The following is a 22122-nucleotide window of genomic DNA, read 5'->3' as shown; positions in this document are numbered from 1 at the left end:
CATCAGTATCCTGACAGAGAATGAGTGAATATTGAGAAATATATGTATGAGAAACTGCAGCAGCATAGCATGGTCAGAGAGAAAGGGCATTTGAAAGACAACCAACCTGTAATAGCTTGAGTATTCAAACTGCTGATTGCATTCCCACCACTTCCACTCCAAGGGGAATGGAGGGACTAGCAGGAGAAACTGGGCTTCCTAACCCAGATGGAGATGGGCTGGAGAATTCTGTGATACCTAAACCACAAGACAAGCCGTTTGCTGGGCAGCCCTGTCGCTCAGCAAGCCACTGCAGTCTTGGGCAACCAAATGGCCCGGTTTGGTTGGGATTTCTGCTGCACCTCAGGGCCACCACAGACCTTCATACGCTGGCTGTATCATACCACTTCTCACACAAGGGGCTTGGCTACAGGGGAAGTGACTGCAGTGGGCTGCAGTGGAGAGTGCAGTCGAAGAGGAAGGATGCTGGAGGTCTGCTCTGGCCTCTGCAGGCAAGGTACAGCTGGAGCCCGGTCCTACCACTTAGGGACACATTTCTAGATGTTGGGCAAGTCACTTTTTGGACAGTCTAACCAGTGAGACAGGTTGAGGTAACCAGCCACGCTGAACACCTTTAAATGCCTTTTGATGCAGAAGATTTGATGGCCCCTGTGGTTACTCACCCAGGAGCTGGTTGGCAGATGAGGTGGTGAGGTTGAACTGCTGCTCCAGGTACTTTCCCAGGAAGGCGGCGAAGCCGGCCACCACCGCGATCTCCATGCAGGCTGCCAGGATGATACAGGTGAAGACGGGATTGGAGAGCAAGTGCTTAGTTACTTTGGGGATCACTAGAAAAGAAGAAAAAGGGAAAAGTTTTTTTTTGTGTAGGCTCTACTTGAGGTGCTAGAGGTGCCTTGCTGCTCTCCTGCAGGACAAACTCACTTAAACCTGGAGTAATTTTCTGTTCTGCACAGACAAGCTCATTGAAAGCAGCAACACCAGAACAAAGTGAAACACCAAAATGGTGTCATCTACAGATTCAGATACCAGGGGAGTGCAAAAAGAAGTCACCTGTTGTTATGTTCACATCTTACAGATGATTTTGAAAATTTGAAGGATGAATGTTTTCCAATACTTGCTTTTGTTTCCCCCCCAGGGAAGTCCATCAAAGCCTAGTGTTCTCTTCCTCCTCCTTTCCCTATCTGCTCCCCATGAAAAACGCTAAACCAGCCAGTGGGCGTCACCAGTACTGTACTCAGCACCACGCAGATTCTTGTAAGCTTTCAGACACAAGCTAACGCAGCTCACACTTGGCCTTTCCTTCTCCTGCCATCCAGATTTGTTTCATATTCCCATGTAACACTGGCTCACTTGCTGAGGGACACCTTCATGTAGCACATCTGGGTGCAACCTGAAATGCTCCTGCTTAGCCTGGGGCCACGGCCACCCACGGGCATAAGGGACTTTATGACTGGGACAGGCACGCTAGCCCGTGTATCCTCTGTATAACCCAGAGCTTCACCAGCCAAGCAACGCCTTCCATGCAGACCCTACCAGTTGTGGTGGTTGCAAGGGTGAAAGAGGACATGTTCACTGTGTAAGATGCACGCACACTTGCTTTAGTTTCATGAACCATTGGCTCCTTCCCCCTGCCCCGAATCATTAGCGTCCAGAGTCCTCTTCTCCAAGCCTGCCTCCATTTCCAATAAGCAAACATGAGTTACCTTACAAAGGAAAATCTGGCTAATGAATCAGATAGCACATTTTCTACTTCAGCGAACATTTTAATTATTGCCGAGATAACACAGCTTGAAGAGCATCCCAGTACAGAAGAGAGCCTTGCTTTGTCTCAATACCTGATGACTAATTTCTCCCTGAATTAAATGTGAAAATCATTAAGTTTGAAAATTACCTCGCTGAAGTGTAGTGAAGCCTCAACGGACCCCTATTTGCATTTTGAAAATCCATCCCCCACAACCCCTATAGTGTACCAGGGTCTGGCAGATGACAGTTTTCTCTGGTGTTGGCTTCTGTTTCCCCTTAGGGCTTTTTTTGGTGCAAAATCTAATTGCACTGGCCTCAGCAAATGAATGCACAGCTCTTTGTCAAGGCTCTCCTTGGTCCCCTTTGGTTCTTTCTTGGGCAGGGGGCAGGAGGGTTATAATTAGGTTTGATCTAACCTTTTTGGATAGGGCCATTCCACAGTTCCTGGTCTCTTTGAATCACAATTTTTTTTTCACGCTGTATAAAATTCTTGATTCCTGAGGATTTGCTGAACATAATGAAGGTGCAGGAGGCACAGTATTCTTTAGTAGAACAGGGGGAAAAGGAAAAAAAGGAAAAAAGTACTGGGAGGGAGAAACGGGGGTGGGAGGATTCAGATGTGGATAGATCTCAGAAGCTACCTGCTGCCTCCTTCAGTTCTTTGGTGGCCACCTACAGAATTTCTCCTTCTTGCCAGGAAAAGGAAGGAAAATGCAAAGGTGGACTTGGCAGTGCTGAACTTGAAAAGCCGTATTTAAGGTATTAATGCCTGCTGTGCCCCTGGAGTTCAGTTTGTTCAAGATTAATGGATTCCTCGAGATGTAGCTTTGTGCCAATTCAAATGCAAAGACACAAAGGTCTACCTTTAACTTCATCCACCAAATAATAACAACGACGGCCTGTCTTCTGCAGGAGGGAGTTAAAGAGCATGGACATTTATTTCTGAATTTGGCAAGGCTGGTACCCAATCATCATGCATTACCAAGGTCAAAATCCACCCTTCGTACTTGGGGGAGGACAGCAAAAGTTTTGCAGAGTTATTGCACCACCTCACACAAGAGAGGAGGCCCTTGTGATTGCCTTGCCTGGCAGTGTTGGGCTACAAGTGCCATCACTTCATCACTGCTTCTCCTCCTTGCGTGTGTATCTTCTGGGACAGATTCTGTCCTTCACTTTATGTCTGACCACTGTTTACTGCAACAGGGCTCTCTACGAGCTGGAGGGTATTAACACAAAACCTAGTGCACCGAGTGCAGAGGCGATGCCAGCAATGCCTGGCAGCCTCCAACATTTCCTCAGCCAGGACCAGCTTGTTCCCTTTCACTTCCTACGGGAAATGACAGGATGCTCCCCATAGAAATGAATATCCTTTCATCTTGCTACTGCCACCCATTAAGATGAATCATTTGACACCTGTTGCTGCCTTATCTGTCTCAGTTCTTGGGGTGAAATACCTCTGGGAACAAGATTAAAAGTCAGCAATGAAGTTTAAACATCTCTTAATAGGCTAGAGTGATGTGCATTCAGCTGCCTGGCATATGGTCCTGGGTGAGAAGGGGAAATGGAAAATGTCTGATGGGGGACAGTAAAGCCCTGGGGAACAGAACAGCTAAGGACAGCACTTCTTCACGGGAGCTGAGCCCAGCAAAAGTAATAATAAATGTTACTTTGCACCTTGTTGGCCCAGAGGTTAGCTGAACACTGTAGCAGCACTTTGTTGCTGTAAATCTGAGGTTGAAGCCCATTCACCAAATGGGGAAAGGGAAAGAGTCTCAAAAGTCCTCTTGGAGAACCCATGAGCTGTATCAGACGCAGCACAGAAAGACTCACCCTCCCATGCTGAAAAAGACCAGCTCATTTAACATTCTTCTCCCAACGCGCCCAACACACTACAGAAACAATGGCAGAAAATCGATTCTCATTGCCATGGCAAGATACTCCAAGAACAAGAAATCTCAGCCTCTTTTCACTGAAGTACTTAAACCCCAACTCTTCAGACCATCCACATGCAGTGTTGGTCACAGGATCATCCATAGATTGGAAGGGACCCAAGGAGAATGTCCCAAAGCTCTCCAACACCCCTGGCAATCCCTTGACTTCTCATCTTTTAACACCACAAGCAACACCCATGCCAAGGCATGAAGCGTCCTCACTATCTCCTGCTGTGGGGCCAGCTGTGGGTGACAGGCCATGGGCTGGACAGGCAAACACACTTATGTACACCAAGTAGCTTTGATTTGTCACTAAACATCAGGGAGTACCAGGGATAATTGGCAACCTCATTACATGAGGTTTAACTACTCTCCAGAAACGACAAACTATAATCATCACGTTGGTGCTTGAAATGAATTGTTTGGAACATTACAATCACCAGGGCCCCTTTTTCCAGTTGGAGCACCCTACAGAGACATGTTTTCAATTTGCAGTAAAGATGAGGAACACAGAAAGCAAAGTAATAAATTAGAGGGAGGTTTACAGCCCAGTCCACCTAGGACAGTGTGGCGAGGGAAAGGCAAAATGTATGTTGAGCCAAAATGCTACTTTCTAATAGCACCGTAGGCAGCAAGCCTCGGATCCCAACAGGAAACAAAAGGCAAAATCTCCACCTGGCTTGAGGAATAAGGGATGAAGAAAACAGTGGAGGCAACAAGAAGAAAATACCTCCTGAAAAGAGGCAGCTCCTATAAAAGAGACGATGGAGTAAGGCAAGAGTGCTGAAGGTATCTCAGGTGAGTTTAATATGCCAAAGTCCACGTGGCCTTGGCAAAATTAGTATCACAAAGGATGTGAAGGAAAAGGATGACACCTATGTCAGAGGCTTACTGACAGATAGACGCTTGAAGCAACAGTAACGTTCTCATACACGGATAGCAGGTCCTTCTAGTCTATCACCTTGCCTTCAGCAGCCACCTTTGCTCAGCTTCAGAGGGGGACACAAACCTCCCTCACTCGTGTCATGGAGGTCACAGCAAGGCACAGTATCTTTGCAGAGACAGACAGACACACTCTCCCTGGCCTCAGCTGCTGCTCAGCTTCTGCCCCAAAGCGCACAGGCTGAAGGCCCTTCTGAACTAATAAAAGCTTCTGATAACAAGGATGTTGGCTTTGAAACAGCCAAGAAGAACCTGCCAACAAAGCCTGTACCCTCATAAAATCCCAGCAAAGGAAACTCGAAGACTAACAAGATCTGATGTGGGGCCTTCTATTATCACCCGCTGTTCCCCTACCTAAGGTTAGAATTTCACTTGCTTTCTAAAAGCAAGCCTTCTAGATGTTGGTATGGAGCCAAGACCCAAATCCAAAAGGGTATTAAGGTCTCAGTACTTGTCTAGATCTGGGCCAAAGCCTCACCACTCTGGCCATGTATGAAGGTACAGATGGAGTCCTCTCCAGAAGGTTGTCATAATCACTCGTTAGAGTCATGCATTTAAAACTGTGTTGGCCATTAATCCTGCTCAGTCCTATGAACTCCCATGAAGAACTACAGGCTCTCCACGGCCCAGGACCCCCCCTGCACAGCTGGAAGCTTCTGGCCCAGTGCTACATGCCTGCTCCCAGAGAGCTCTTTTGGGGAGAGAAATCCAGGATTCAGACCAGCTCCCTCTCTAGGTATTCAGCAGATTGGTACACAGAGCAGGAAGGAACCGAACAGAAGACAAGACAGCTGTCAGCTGTACATCCCAACTCTCCTACGCTCTTGGAAATGAAGCTGGACAGAAACCAAAATGTTTCCAAATCTAGGGAATTTGCAGTTTTGAAATTCATTTAATTCCACAGTGAGTTTTCTTCTAATTCCTCGTGAATGAGCTCCTCTCTCCAAACCTGAAGGATTCTGTATAATTTTAAATCCTTTTAGGTTCTTAATCTCTCTTGCTAGACAGACAGGAGAATGTAATGAATTTCTGGTTTAAATCACTGAAAAACAAAATGCATTTAGAGCAGAATGTTCCAGGGGTGTTAAAGATAAAGCCAAAGAAGCATTCTGAAACCAATTTTCGTCAGAACTGACCACTCAATTCAGTGCCATTTCTGTATTAAAATAAAAAGAAAGATTTTAATAAAGTATTTCCAAGCACGTCCTGGAGCAGGTGGTGGGTTAGAGGCAGTGTGTTAACACCAAGTGAGGGCAGATGCTGGACAGACAGGAGCAGAAGGCACAGGTGCCCTGACACAGCTGAGCATCATCTCTGGTCCCGAATAGCAGAGAGGTCCCCAAGGCAGATCAGAGGTAGGAAAGCAAAGCTTTGCCCCCAGGACAGTAAGGACTGCTGCAGCCCATGCCTGAAGTGCTTTCACAGACCATACGGAGAGCACAGGGCTGGATCAACCCTGCCAGTCTGCCAGCTGAGAGCAAAGAGCAATGGCAGCATTTATCCATCCTCCCCCTGCTATTAATCCTTCACTTCCACACGCTCCCAAATGGATTTGCATTGCTTAACTGAAATACTAATCAAGTAAAGCTGTGCAGCATTCATATGTCAGTTAAGCAATGGCAAGCACCTCCCAGGACTGCCCCATAGCCTTCTTGCATGAGCCACCATGTCCCTGTGCAGAGCTGCTGTGGCAGCCACCCACCGCCTCTGCTGCCTTTGACTCCCTCTTCACCTTGTGCTATTCAAAGGCATGATTTCTGTTCAGAGTTTGAAGTTCCTCTTAAGGATGCTTCTTTTCCTGGTATGAAAATATCCCACAGGAAAAGATGTCACGACTTCCCAAAAGCTGGGCCCTTCCTCCTGTTCAGACCTTGACAGAGATGTAAAACACTTTGACGCTTTGAGCAGGTTGCTTTTATATTAGTGCTAGCTTTTCTGTGTGCTAAGGCTAGAGAAAGCCAAGGAATCTCACGCAACCCTGCATCTCACTGTCTTTCAGCAGATCTTGTAGCGTCTCGAGCATCCTCCTACATGCCAGCCATGCCATGTCACTAGCGGACAGCTGTGACCCAGCTGGGAGCATGTCCCCAGCTGACAACGCCCCGCTTCTGCTCCTGCCATGTCCACTCACTTGCGGCAGTCACTGCAAGGTTTGCAAAAAAACCAAACAAACCAAAAAAAACCCCCCAAAACCAAGAGTAAAATGAAACCCCTTCAACAGGCAAAAAGGAGCCTCAGTTCAGCCTCTAAGGATGCTGTCGATGCCAAGTGTGTTTGTGCAATCAGCCCAGAGAAACAAAACAACTCTTCCTCCCTGCACTGTGCGTGAGATATGGACCATCCACACCTCCATGCAGACACAGACTTACAGCCGGCACGCACCGGCCCAGGACTGAGCTGCAGAGACAACACTCGCTGAAAAGGAGTCAGAATGATAGCCGTACAAACCCCAGTGAGCATTTCCACCCCCACCCCCCCGGACAGATACATATCTGCTATTTAGCTTCACAAATACATGCAAATCCAAGCCCAGAGCCCATAATACAACAGAAGACACAACTGTGCATGCACATATATATTTTAACCTTTGTATATAACTACCAGTCCTTTTTGTCCTAGGAAAAAGGCAATCTAACTTTCCCCAAAGGAAACTGTACAATCAACAAACAGATTGAGAATACTAGGTCCTGTCACATAGGAACGCATATATGTTTCAGCTGCTGGCAAAATAACGTATATACACAGCAAGATTCAACCCATCACCTTAAACACTGCTCATGAGGAATGAGTGAGGCACGTTTGCCTTCCCTTGCAGTACCTGTCTGAACATCTCCAGGCAGGCACTTTAGCAAACATGACTCTTGACCACATTCTGACTGTGACAATAGTGGCAAGGGACTTGAAAGGAGATGTCAGCTACCAACATTGTGTCGTCTGTGACAGACTCAAAGGCATAAATAAAAAGGTCATCCCCTGTCTTATTTGATGTGATGTAAATTGTATTTAAAAGTCCATCTACAAAGAGAATTCTGGAATACTGACTGATCCGAAATGGGGTTACCTGCAATGAGAAGGTTAACGTGGAAGACTGCGGTGCCTCCTGATGTATTCAATACTTTGAAGCGTATGGATGTGGCAGTTTAATTTCTCTACTTCAATGAGCAACAGATGCTATAGAAATCACCCCATGGCCTCCCTGTGGGCAAGAAGCTCAGCTTGCTCTGCACCATCCTTGGGCAGAACTGCTGCCCCTCCATGCAGCAAGGATGTGCTGTATTCTTTCATTTTTCTATGTGAAAACCTGCAAAAATTTTCAGTGCCCATTCAAAAAACTCAGTGGCCAGAAGCAGATGTGCACAACAAAACCCACAGAATTATCCAGATGGACGTACCATGGGAAAAGCCCATTCCTCAAACGTGAGAAAATCCTTGCAACAAGGATGAAAGGATGAAGAAATTAATTTTACAGACAAATTGTCAAACTATTTATCCCTTTACCTTTCTTCTGAATTGTCTCACCAAGTCAAAATTTCACCTCTTTGACCTTCCCTTAATGAACAACCACATCAACTATTCAAGGCCTTTTTGTATTTAAGAAAACACTTTTTCCTCCCCAAGTCTCTTTTTCCTTCCCACCCGCACCTCATTCAATTCCCAATTAAGGCGACTGCACAGGGAATAAGTGATTTTGTTCCCACTTATCTAAATGCACTAGGCAGTAACGAAACCTGCTCTGCCACAGTGCCGGAGAGTGGGCAGCAACCACCAGTGCTCCAGGACCACCTTCTCAGAGGAAGGATTTTCCAGTGCAGCCTACAGGAAGGATATCTGCCCACGCTCTCCCACAAAATGGTGGATGCTTAGATAACCTTAATTAGAGCCAGGTCCATTTCCAACACTGCAGGACACGATGTGGTGTTTTCTACTCTAATGCGCTGCAAGCCATGCTCTGCCCTGCCACATTGCTGCTGTTCTGGACTGGTATCTACCTCCTCTCCATCCCAGTTTAAGAGCTGTGGTGGTGTCCAGCACTCATTGCTTTGTATCTGGGATTGCACTAAGCTGCAGCTCAGGTGCTGCAAGCTCCCAGTTTCTTTTAACCGCCCTTGCTGGCTCGTTCTTTGTTTTGGGAGGCAGAGAGGAGCAGGACAGTAGACTGGAGAGAAGTTCACAAATTGCCCTGGCAACTATGTTCCCCTTCATTTTTTTTATCAACTCTGCAGGACTATCATGCATTTCTGAAGCTTTGTAGTTTAAAAAAAACCACCCAAACCTTTCAAGTGGAACAGTCTGTCTTTAAAATGAGGACAATGCCAGAGATAATTAGAAGCTAGGGACTGAAATTTCAGGACGCTGAGGTTTTTTTGGGATTTTCTTGGAGGTAGAGGTAGATAGCCCAAATCAGAGACCAATTATAAATCCAACCAGCTGCTGACTCTCACAGAAAACGTGACAAGGGCCAGTGCCTCACCTCGCAGCTGCTGAAGGCAGGTCGTGCTACTCTCCCCGTCCAGCGCATGCCGCAGGACCCCGTTGCTTGGCTTGGGTCTCTCATATTCCCTCTCGGGAAGCATGGCCTGCGCGCTCTCCCCAGCGTGCTCCGGCCGCGGGGGCAAGGACTGCGGGAACCCGAACATCGGCAGGGACGAGAAGAAGAGTAAGGCACCACACAGCAGGAAGCCTCCCCACCATGCACCAATCCACCGAGGGTCATCTGGGGTTATGTCCAGCTTACCTGCAATGGGAAACACACACGTCAGCGACTTGGCTGTACGGAGGGGAAGACAACAGTGTTAACGCTCTTGTAGGCAGGAAGATGGTTGTTGGGGGTTTTGTTGGGTGGTGAGGGGCTCCCAGACACAAAGTTGGGACCCACAGGGCATCCCACACCCCTCATCCAAGAGGACCCACCACCTTGCCCATCTAGATGGTACATCCAGTTCTGCAACACCCTGTAATCAAGAGCTTCTCTCCAGTGTTTCTGGCTCCGCCAGTTCTAGGAAGCTGTCATATACCAGTCAGTGTCCCTGTGCTGGCACCGAGGTTTTGGACATCACTATCCCGGTGTGTCTAATGTGCACAGCTGACATACCTACTGGCACAAAGACCTGCACGGAGAAGCAGCAGCACAGACAAGGACACTGCATCTCCGTCCTGGCTTATCCTTTTTTCCAGTAGGTCAACGCTCTCCCTGCTTTGACTTCACAGCCCTTTTCAGCAAAGGAGAGATGGGCATTTGGGCTTTATGGGCACCTGTGACTGTGTGGAGGGTGAAACAGTCTGAACTGTTGGAAAAGAAACCCACCCACTGTATCAAATGGGCTCAGAAAGGTAGAGAAATCATCAGAAATTGCAGAAAAGTGAAGTAAAAGGCAGGAGTATCCTGTAGGTCATCACTCAGCAGAGATAAGGAAAAAAGAGGCTCTGCAGTCAGTCTGGTGGAATAAAAACAAGCCGAAGGAGAGAAAAAGCTGTATTCCTAACAGCCATCTCGCTGCCACAGCCACTCTACAAGCTGACAGAGGGTGCCCGGTGCTGAAGTTGACTCCCAGTGGAGACCTGGGTCCGCATGGCTGGAATAACAAACTCCTCCGTTCACGATGTCTGGTTACCACTGCTCTGAAAAATCTGTCTCAAGTGAGGCAATCAAGTTGTCTCTCAAGCACAGACGGAAGGAAACTCTTTTCTCCTTGGGGAAAATAACTCAAATTAGCTCTCAAACATATACGAAGCTTGAAAAATAGCATTCTAGAGGGACAGGATTCTTCTGCTGTTATTTCATCCTGCCTGAAGTGCATTTTTTTCAGGTTCTTGGGAACACAGCCATGTGAAGAGCCATCTAAACCAAGGTCTTCTTCATATCCCCTTCCTAAAACAGGTCCTGTACGGAGGGCAGCGCAGCAGTGTGCCCTGGCATCCCACATCTCCTACCTGAAACAGGGAGCAGGACAGGGCTCAGCCCTCTGGAGCTCAGTCTCCTCGTGCGACCCCGAAGCTGCAAGGCAGAGCCTGCTGCAACAAGAAAACTTTTTCCTATCCAAAAATAGACAGAGGCCATGTGTGCCCCAGTCTTTGCATGACAGCGATGGACCATGGCCAAAACCAGTTGGACCTGCATCTGGAAAGCACTATACCCTCCCTATAAGCTGCTGAGCCACAGTCCCTCCAGGCTTCTCAATAATCACGCTCCACCATTCTCCTCAGTGGCTCTGTATTTGCCCGGGTCTTTTTGAGCTGTAAATATAAACCTTATGTTAAAAATGGCCAGATCACATCAAATTAACTTTTTAACTAGTCCAGCACCTTGCCTCTGATGGTTACTAGCCACAGATGCCCAGAAAGCCCACATGAATAAAGTCAACATATACCTGATATTATTCTTGCGATTTGTGGCTCAGGGACTTTCTAAGTTAGATTTGGTGTCATGTTCATTTTTTCTTCTCTAAACTAATCCAATTGTTTCTGAATCCATTTGTAGACTTCTAACACTCTATGGTGAGGGGTTCCACAGCTTCACCTACTAGAGAGAAGAAATATCTTCTTCTGCACATTCATATTTTGGAGTAAATTATACTTAATGGTCAAATATATAACAGGGTTAAAAGCAGTTCCTCTGTCTCCAGAACCAAGCAAGTCTTTGGTGTATCTTTGCTAAAGTCAAAGAATGAAAAGGGGCCATGTGGTGTTTGACCAAGCTGCAGCTGAAAGTCTCAGCCATCAAAAATAATAATTATTTCCTGCTTGCTTGGTATTATCTAGATTTCTTCAGCTGCCACGTGCATACAAGACAAAGAGAAGGCAGTAGCACTCTTAGATTTGCACAATTCTGTTCTGAGTCCAGCAAGGTTCAACTCCATCCAAACGCATGCTGTGAAAGGTGTATTTGCCACATCATAGAACTGCAACGCACCCTGAAAGGGGAGAACACCCTTGCGGCAGGACAAGAGCCTGTGGGATCAGACAGAGCTAAGAACTGTAGAAAAAGCATCTGAACAACTACGGGAAAAGAACGAAGCACCAGGTTTGCATTCTACAGGCAAAGGGCTTGGGGAGCAGTGGGTGACAGCCGGTTACACATTGCCCTCTAATGGCAAAGAGTACATAGTGCGGGTAACAGTAAAAGCAAAGAATTTGTACGTTTTTCTCTAAAGACAAATTTGCAAACGATTTGCTTGAACCCAAGTGCAAATTCAGGGTGAGCAATAATTAGCACTGCTTTGGGAAAAAGCAATAATGCTGTGGGACTGAACCTGTCCATCCAAACTGGGTCATTCGCAGAAGGTGCCGGGCATGGGTCTTACTGGTGTGTTCCATCAGAGACCCTGCACAGTCCTCCCAGGTCCTGGGGACGGCAGCTCTCTCTGGAACAGCTTCCTCGGCAAGACTATGTCCATGGCTAGCCCCTGTGTCCTGCCACAGTGGTATTTTAAGGCATCATCCAAGAGCTGGGCTGAAACTCATCTCACAGGAGAAAAGCCCGTGGATGGAAGAAATTTTAGCTACTACAAATCTGTTATCTATGGGGACAGAGTTGAAAACTTTTGCATCCCAATCATAAAACCCCTCTAAAAGTGACTCCCATAGGTGCAAGAGGCACTCAAGATGGAATGAGAAGCAGCTTCCTGCTTGGGAGCATCAACATTTTTGTCCTGCTGATACAACATTAGCATATTCGATTTGAAAAAAAAACACAGTTCTCCTTACTTGTGTCAATGAAGACAGCATCCACATAGATTTTGGTACAGAAGGAGCCCAAGATAAATCCACAGGCTGGTCCAAATACCAGCATCGTAAACAGGATCCCTACAAGGAGAAAGAAAAGAGAAAATTAGTACTAGGTTCAGGTTATTCATTGCAATTTGTTCTGCTTCTCTCCTGCAAGATGCTATACTGATGCCAAATAGATAGGGGTATGTTTCTGTGTTGAATGCTTCAGGCAAAAGAGCACCCTAAATGTCTTTTGCTTTTCTATATCTCTTCAGGGAAAAGAACAAATGGAACTGTGATAACGCTGAAGGATTTCTACTGAGCTGAGAAGACTGTGGACGTATACTGTGTTTGGTCAGCTGGCTGCTCTAAAAGATGTCTTACTCGAAAGCACAAGGTAAAGCAGACCTGCCTTCTCCCCACTGTGTAGTCTTGACCTTTGCCATCTCCAGCTAAACTCCTGGTAGACAGGGATATTTTCAGAATTTAGGGCCAGCAAATCTATAAAACGCAGCACTGTCACAGGCTGCTGGATAAAGTTCTTTTACAGAAGTAGGAGCAAGCTTCCAAATCTGTGAAGTCCTTTTCTCCATTGTACCCAGACGGCAAATTTTCCCCAAGGCGCATGGCTCTTCCAGCCTCTCACATCTGCTCATTCCTCCTGCAAAACCTGCACAAAATTGCCAGTGTAATGCCAGGTGAAGAGCTATTGTGAGTAAATTACTTATTTGCTTCAATACAATATTTAGATGCATTTATTCTCACTCCCATTTTGGCCCTGAAACAGGAAGACTACAGAACACCGCCAACTCTCAATTATCCAGAGCAGAAAGGCAGGGAGACACAAGGATAGTCCAGAAAAAGTAGTAGTAAAGATAACAGAAAAACATTTGTAAATTAGACAACAAGAAACATATTTGGTACCTTCCTGTTTGGTACAGAAAACCAACAAGAAGGTACCAAGAACCCTGTAAATGGCTTTCTGAAGGAAGCAGGGGCAAGTCTGAGCAGCACGGAGCAGAGCAAGCACCCGCTTGTTTGCTCTGGGGCACAGCACTGCTGAGGGACCTGTGTGCCCAGTGAGAGGGGCAGCTCTCCAGCACCCTTGGCCAGCGATGTGCCAGCCTGTGCTGCCATCAGCCTCGGTGTCGCTGTACTTCAGAAATGTTCCATGAAAGAGCACATTCGCATCTGGGTGCTTTGCTGACTCCCCTTCAGCAGTGGGGTACATCCCACATTTCTCTCCAAATCTCTCTGGGCGTGCTGCCCAGCATCTCGGTGCATTTGTAATACACTTCTTCACACCTATCTCAGCCCTCAAGTTCCTTAACTGGAAACTTTTAATTCCCAAGTTCTCTCTGTGCATTCCTCAGGAGCTAAAGAAATGATCAGAGCTGCAAAATATTGCCGGGAGACCACCAGCCTTATGCAAGGCAAACTGCACTGGCTGATGACAGCTTGGCTAAGCAAGAGTAAGCCAGTATGGTCAGAAATAGCTTCAATTTCATTTTAAAAATGCAGAGTGCAAACTAATTCCTCCAGGTTTGTGGCACCGGGACCTGTCTGGATTAATAACTAGGTATGAAGCAACGGCAGCTCCAGCCAGCCAGTCATGCAGAAACCCAGTGCGTTAATACCTTCACGGCTATCATGTACAGAAGCAAGAGGGAGAAACAAAGGTGGCGGGAGGAAAAAAGTGTCAGGTCATATGAGCCCTAGTAACGAGTCACTGCTGTCAGGACAGTGGCAGAAGCTGCCAGCCCTTGCCCCTGTCTCAGCTAAACTCAAAGCTGCAGCAATGGCACCGCGTCGCAGCCCGTGCTGCCAGCTTAAATTAGTCCCCAGGGTCTCTGCCCATGATGTCCACATCAGCAGCAGAGCATGCCATCTCCCCTGCCACAGTCACCTTGTCCCTGGCCACTGGGTTTGTGCTCCACGATCAGCAATAAGTTGAGGTATTTGTGCACCTCAGTCAACAGAGCTGCTGAGGAAGCCTGTGTCTTGCTCTGCCAGGGATCTATAAAGCCTCACATGGGAGATCCCAGTCCCTGGTTACATGCAGAAGCACTTCATGGGATGTGAAATGAGGGAAGAGACAGGTCAGGAACGCAGGAAAAGCGATTTGTTTTCCCAGCACACCTAACACCCCCCCCTCCCCCAGCCCTGCCCCACTTTGGGCTATGAAGTTTCAGCGGCGTTTTAGAAAACATCCACATCGCGTTTGTTTGGTCACTAGATGGCATGAGTGTTTGTCATTCACCCTGCCAGTGCCTTGCAGAGCAGGCTGGGTGACAGGCAGCCCGCCCCGGCTCCCCAAACACCATCGTGTTCCTGGGGGTCCTACAGTCCCTGGGAGGATCGCACCGACAGCGGGGTGCTGTCTGCACCCACGTACCTGCCATATGCACAACAGGTTGTGCCCTTTGGCTGTTAGCACGCAGGAAATCGCAGATTTTTATAACGGTTCGTTCTAAAAGTGTTAAGGTCTTGGTCAAAGAATTTGAGCTGACAGCATCTAGCAGAGATGGCCATGGCTATTCCTGTGGTGAACAAGCTGGCAAAGAGCAGGTTAACTTTTGAAGACTGCACATCAATTATGAATTTCTACGTAATTATGGTTAAGCACGTAAGGGCACACTGGGTCTCACTTCGGTTGCAGCAGTGCCTGAAGCAGTGACAAATGAAGTCTACGCTTTGGATGAGGAGCCCTTGGATTTAAGTGGGATCTGGATATTGCTCTGCTCTTACTTCCCTGCCCTAGTGTGAGTAAGGGGAAAGAAAACCCAGGCAGACCTGAGTGCCTCCTTTTTCTCAGTCCCAGATCCTCAGCCCAGACTCTGGTACCCAGCACCCCAGAGAAAGCTGCTGTTCCAGTGCTGCCTGAGGGTTCACATCTGCAGGGATGACCCCCGAGGGAATGCTGCTGCAGGCATCAACGCAGCCCGGCTGCGACAGGTTCCCACAGGCACACAGGAGGCTGCTGCAGTGCTGTGCCATTGCCCTGACAGGACCTGTGCGTGCAAGCTGACTGTGTGGCCAACAGACAGCTGATTCAGGGCACTGACAACCCAGGGGAGAGCAGCTCCGGGCACCGCAGGGCTCGTTTAAGTAAGACCTTGAGGACAGGATGAATCAGGCATGACCTGCTCTCCACAGGCAGCAGATACTTGTTTGCTTGGGGTTTTTTTAATTATTTTTTTTTAAACCTATTGCTGGTAGTTGAATTTCTGTAAGTATTTAACACCTCTAGAGAACTGGGAACACACCAAAATTGTCATTTGGCACTGATGCAGGCTCACACGGCTAAGCAGGCAGAAGTACAAGGACCAGTTCTGACCCTCTATGCAACACCTTTGGATGGACCAGTGTTGGACTGAAGAGGGACCAAAGTTTGTCCCGTGATGACTGCCAAACCACAGGCAGCGTTGTCAGACCATGTGTATAAAGGCAAAACCACAGAACTGAAAGAACTGAAGTATGTTTCATGGAGCACAGGGTAAGACACACAACACAGAAAAAGGTCATCCTTCATCAAAAAAAAACCAGGGAATATTTTCCCCTTTTTTCAAAGCAGAAGAGAGCAGGGACCTCTGGCTAGTGATCCATCAGCAGCAGGGAGATGCCTGCAGAGGCAGATAGCTCAAACAAAAAGCAAATGTCAAGAAAGCTATGGCCAGTGCAGATACATGCATCAGCACCTACGACCGGTGAATGCTAACCCTCCTCACACTATTTGCATTGCATGGCAAAGCATCATTTCAGAAACAAGCCAGGTCCTCAGGTATTAAAATACCATATTTCATATCCTGGCAGCTGCAAGCTGGAAGGCATTATTTGCTCTGCAATGTCCTCGCTAGAGGGCAATGCGGGATAGAGCATCCACTGAACAGGGAAGCAGGTATCTAAGATCTTACAATAAGATACTGAATTATTATTCACCTCTAGGCTAGCTTAAGGAACCCTCATACTAACTGTGGTTTTACTTTTTCTATAATTTGTCCAAATATAAAAGCACCCCACTGGTTTATCCCACGTCCTTTTTGTTATCTTTTTTCAAGACCCCAACAAAATCCTATCATTGCAGTATTTTACACTTTTATCTCACAAATCAAGCAGGTTTTGGAAAAATCCAAGGCATGGACTGTCACGATGGATAGTCTAGGGCCTGTACGGAGCCCAACCATGCTCGAGGATCAACAGAGCACACTACTGGGCACAAGAATAAGGCTATTAAGCAACTGGGATAGCGCCTGTGGTTGAACGTTTGTGTAGAATTGAAGGCTCAATGGGAAATTAGCCAAGTTAGAAGTAGTTTAAGACATCCTTCCTCTTTTGAGAAATTCTGCATGACTACTAGTCGCCCCCATTATGAGGAAAACACTTCCCACATCATCCGCCTAGTCATGCAACAATGAAGCTGCTCTCTGTGGAGAAGGAGGTTTAGCAAAACCCCTGCTCCTGGTCCTGGGGTTGCTTCTAAAGTTAAAGATGTGCTAAACTTAGGGCTAGATTTAACACCACTTGCTAAGTCTTTTCCCACCTTTCCCTCTAACTTTTAGATCAGCCTGATTCGATAGAACCAGAGGGCACTAATACCAGGAGCAAACAGATCAAAGGTCTAATCCTGACTCCATCAGCCTCTTGTGAAACTCCCACTGATGGCCACCAAACTGGTGATCACATGAGATTCCTTTTCATTCTCAGCTTAAAATTTGTTTCTATCACTCAGAGCAGCACATTAATAAATTTCCTCCTTGAGGATACTGTCCTGGGAACAAAAGCTTCCTGCTCTCAGGGCTTATTGTGTCTCTTCAAAGGGGTCTGTGCTTGGTCCTGCATCCAGCGTTTCATGGAGAGAAGCAGGGCATGTCACCAGTGTAGTTAGCCCTACACAGACTAGTGAAAACTGCAATGAAAAAAGTTTCTCCTTTCTGCAATTTGGTGGTATTTTTATTTTTTAATCTTAGATATTTTTTTAATTCTTACCAAATCATGACAATTCTTAGAAATGTTTAAGAGATATGAATTAAAAACCAAAACAACCCTGCTTTGAAAAAAATCAAGCATTTTGCTTCATAACTCACAAATACTTCATTTCAGTCTGGGCCTTTTTAAAGCACAATTAAATTTTATTTTGAAACAGCTAAAAATTTTAAGCTTTCCTGCTCTATCCCCTTCACCAGTCTCCCTGCTTCCCAAAAAGGCAGGGGGAAAAAAAGCAGCAAGCCAGGCTGGCACAAGAAATCAGAAATATTTTCCTCCTCATCTTTTAAAACAGAACAATTTCCCAAATCCTACGTTGTCTTGTCAACTAACAGATACTTTCCAGAGGCTGAGGAAAGGATTGGGACAGAGGAGAGTATTAGATCTGACATTTTGTGATGGGATTTTATCACTAGTAAGGCCCAGGACTGATAATGGAGTTTTCCATTAGAGCAAAGGGAAGAAGCAGCAGCAGGTATCACTACATCCATGGCGCAGTCATGCAAAGTGCACAAGAACCAAGTTGCAAAGGCAAGGATAAAGGATGTCAGTATTTCAGTAATGAAGAGCTGTCCCTTGGTGATCCAAGTTGCTTTCCAGCAGCAATAGGATCCTCAAACACAAAGAAAATTGTGTTGTCCACAGGATGAAATGGGCAAGCATCAGCTTGATCGCTATAATGAATTAACTGGGGACAGTAACTCCCAGCAGAAACCCTCTTTGCTGGGAATAAGACATAGAGGGAGACACAGCAAGGCTTGCCAGCCTAACCAAGGTGCAGCGAGGAGGCACCTCAGGTACAGTTTGCTGATGAATAAAAATGGGTTCAGTGCACAGTCATGAGCTGAGAAAAGGAAAATGCAGACAGCTAAAGAACACCAAGTCACTTCACTTCAAAGCCTCAGTCCCACTGGAGGCTGAGGAGACAAGGAAATTTATTTTGGAGAGCTGTCAACAAGTGCCAGGTGAAGGTGAGCTGGGTAGATGAGAAGGAAGGAGGAAAAACATCATCTCCCAGAGCAGGACAGCACGCAGGGCTACCAGAGAAGGAGCTATTCCTCTTACTGAAGCCACATGTTTCCCATCACGCCCCCATTTCTACTTCCCAATCCCCTTCCGATATGGTGTTTGCGATGGGTCTACCTACAGGCTTCATTTCTTTACAGGAAACCCTAAAGCAAAATGGTCAGGAGGCCGAGTTTTGTTTTGCTTTATTAAGAAACTAATGCACTTTGTAAGGGGTTTTAGTGAATAGTGGTAGGGATGTCAGAAATACGTGACTATAATGCGGAGAAATGAGAAAATGAAAAAGTCGGCGTTAAGCTGTCATCTTGTCCTATCTCACATACCTCCTACTCATAGAATCACAGCATAGTTTGGGTTGGAAGGGACCCTAAAGCTCACCTTGTTCCAACCCCCCGCCCCGGGCAGGGACACCTCCCGCTGGCCCAGGCTGCTCCCAGCCCCATCCAGCCTGGCGCTGAGCACTGCCAGGGACGGGGCACCCACAGCTGCTCTGGGCAGCCTGTGCCAGCGCCTCGCCGCCCTCAGAAAAGAATTTCCTCCTGATACCTAACCTAAACCTGCCCTCTTCCAGCTCAGCGCCACCCCCCTTGTCCTGTCACCCGTGCCCCTGTAAGAAGCCCCTCTCCAGCTCTCTTGTTGGCCCCTTTAGGTGCTGGAAGGTTCTGGAAGGTCTCCCCAAAGCCTTTGCTTCTCCAGGCTGCACAACCCCAGCCCCCTCAGCCTGAGCTCGCAGCAGAGGTGCTCCAGCCTCTGATCATCATCATGGCCTCCTCTGGCCTTGCTCCAACAGGCCCATGTCCTTACGCTGGGGGCCCCAGAGCTGAACGCAGCACTCCAGGTGGGGTCTCACGAGAGCTGAGTAGGGGGGCAAGGTCCTGATATGAAGCATTACAGCATCTGCCATTTATTTTGCCCAATAATAGACCATACAATAAGGGGTAACAGCAGGTTACCTGTTTCTGACTTATGCCTCACAGTGTTTAGACACAAGTTAAGGCCTGCTTCAGGAACATACCTGAATCAAGCTCTTCGGCTTCAAAGGAACTGTCCCAGGAGCACAGGAAAAGGTGCTAAACCAAGAGTTTATCCCCAAAGACATCTCCAGGTTACCAGCACGGTGACCTTCTTCATGCCTTCGCTCTGTACATGTCTTTACGTTCAACTTAAAGCCCAGTTTTTGGAGATACGCGATTTGGCAAGCATCTCAGCTTGGTACCCAAGAATCCACTGAATACTGCAGACCCATCTCACAGCTCCACACAGGCATCCTGCTGCCAGGACTGAACTGCTATTTGTACTGTGCTAGCCGGTTTAAAGCCTACCCTGAGCACACCTACTGGTGCAAGCACACCCTGAGCCCAAGGGTTACCAACCTTCCTGACTTTACCAAGTGGCAGACTGAGATGCAATCCAGAAGCACTCGCTTTGGGGAGCTGTGGGAGAGAAAAAAGGATGGGAAGTTACACTGAGAAACATCAATGTTTCCCCAGTGTTCCCAGCTGCAGGATGGAGGTGGGTATGGAGCTGAATTACAGTCCCTGTGGCCCCTGCCACAGGGGACTTCTTCCCAAAGGCCCTCTGTCAACACAGCCCTGCTGCAGTCCCAAGAGACAGCATCAGCAAGAGAAGTCATGCTCCAACTGTTCCCAGAGTAAGGATTTATTTGATGCTGAGAAGATTTGTTTGTGATGCACTCTGAAAAAGTTCAGCTAGATACAAAGCCTCCACGCAGAGCAACCCTCTGCCAATAAAAGCCCTGGAAAGCACTACAGGAACTGCCTCCAGGGACCTGTAAACACATTTAAAGTTTGCTTGACTCATCCAAACACTTCTGAAAAGTACTGCTTACTACTTCCACAGCAACCTGGGTCGTGCTTCTAGGAAGGGCTAGGTCCAAGATGCACATGCACTGACTGCATTCCTCCAGTCTCTTTCTCCACGGGTGTGTAGGCAGTTGAACTAGATGTGCTTGAGCACCAGGGCGTTAATTAACCTCTACAAAGTGCCCTGAAACTCTGACAAAGCCGTGGCACTTCCACACTAATCCATAAAGCCAGGGCCTGGATGCTCAAGCATCCACCATCAGCAGTGAATTACACAGCATTTCCCAGCTGTGTGCAAACCCCTGGTGTTGCAAAGGATCCCGTTTTATTTAGCCATACAGATGTCACTGCTGGGCTTATGGTCTCCTTGAGCCAGGCTGCTCCTGCCTTGGCATTTCCATGAGGTTAGAGTGTAGGAGGTTGTGCACTGAGCTCCTAAGGAGCAGCATACCTTCAGCAAAGCATGTGCCCAAAGCAGTACCTCTTCCCCCTTGCACCACCCCAAGGGACAGCTTTGGCAGGCAAAAAGCCGATCACTTTGGAAGATGTGGGAAACTCTCTGCTGCAAAGCTAGTGTTGTTGTTGCATCAAATAACTACATTGCCACGGAGGAATGGATTGGGGAGTGAAACGTGATCTCTGTCAAGGATGACAGTGCCCAAGTGCTTCAGTGGCTGTCACAAAATACACACACAGGCTATATGGAGGAGGGCAGAGCACACACACACACTGTCACGGCATGGCCCTGGGGGTGCATCCCACCAGGGATGTCACCCCCAGCCCCCTGCTTGCCACAGGAGCACGCTCTTTCTAAAAGCACAAAGGGAACGGGCTTTGCAAAGCACGAGATAATCTCAAAACCCTGCTTGTCCCACATTTCCCGCTGTGTGGAGGACAGGCAGGCCAGTGTGAAGGGATTAATGGAATACCATAATTCGTAATTCGTGCACTCTGGGACCTGCCCTTAAAGAGACACCACGCCGGCACAGCCTGCAGGAATCAAAGGTGTACTGGTACAGACTGGAGGTGCTGTATCCTCCTGCATGCAGGGTACTGGCCCTCAAGGGCTTGGGATAAAAGCTTCTTCACTTGCACCCGGTGGGCAAAGCAGTGGGTTTTCTCTGATTTCTATCAGTTGACGTAACCTCAAAAACACACAGTAAGGGTAGGGGGAAGCTGTTTCCTAGCCAGCTGGCTTCTTCCTGCAGCAAAACCGACCAGAGTCATCCAGTGCTGCCCACCCTCTCTGGCAGATAGCCCCATTCCCATGTGGGCGCAGGGATGCTTGCATTCCCACAGAGCCCAGCAAAAACCCTCATGCCCTGGTCTCTCCTTCCCAGATTTCCTGGAAACAGCTTTCCTCATTTACCGTGGAAAGACATCATTTTTCCTGCTGCTTGACTCCTTGCCTACACAACCAGCTGCCCATCTCTGCCTCTTGCTCCCTTATCGCTGCTGCTTATTTGCACCACTGCAATCAACTGCAGGGAACTTGCATAGGTGGCATTGGACCGACGGCATGTTTTGATTTGTTCTGCTTCCTCGGTGTAACCACTGAAGCGAAGGGAATGTTCAAACAATCCTGACAGATGTTTCCAAGTGCCTGCAGCTGTTGATTAATGAGAAGCAACTTTGGGATAATTCACTTTAATGTTTAGTCTTTGTTCTGATGGGGATCAAAGCAGTTCCAGCCCTGTATTGGTAGGAGATGAGGTGGGGAGGAGGAAAGAGGTTGGGGGGGTGTTCTCCCATCTGTACAGTAGCACACACGTCTTATTTATTAGTTTTGCCTTCAGGAGCTCAAAACCAGTAGACCCCTCAGATGGGCATTCAGGGTTGCTCAAGTGATGTCACAGTCTGGGAAGGCATTCCCGAGGTAGCGACAGACTGAATTCCCTGCTCAGCCATGACCTTCCTGAGGACTGATAGCTGCAGATCATCATTTTTCCACCTTTTAACAAAGGCTA

General features: G+C 47.5%; 1 protein-coding gene across 2 annotated transcripts in view; it reads right to left on the bottom strand.

Moving 5' to 3' along the window:
• Window positions 1-22122, bottom strand: part of SLCO3A1 (solute carrier organic anion transporter family member 3A1) — a 152716-nt gene that overhangs the window by 23965 nt on the left and 106629 nt on the right. For both annotated transcript variants that reach the window (XM_055815314.1, XM_055815307.1), the window contains exons 3-5: window positions 12321-12419; window positions 9088-9351; window positions 663-827 (exon numbers count right to left, since the gene is read on the bottom strand). In XM_055815314.1, coding sequence (XP_055671289.1) covers window positions 663-827; window positions 9088-9351; window positions 12321-12419 — 528 coding nt within the window. The remainder of the gene's footprint in view (window positions 1-662; window positions 828-9087; window positions 9352-12320; window positions 12420-22122) is intronic.

The sequence above is a fragment of the Falco peregrinus genome, chromosome 1, assembly GCF_023634155.1.
Source record: "Falco peregrinus isolate bFalPer1 chromosome 1, bFalPer1.pri, whole genome shotgun sequence".
NCBI lineage: Eukaryota > Metazoa > Chordata > Aves > Falconiformes > Falconidae > Falco > Falco peregrinus.
This window is presented reverse-complemented; position numbering and strand designations above follow the sequence as displayed.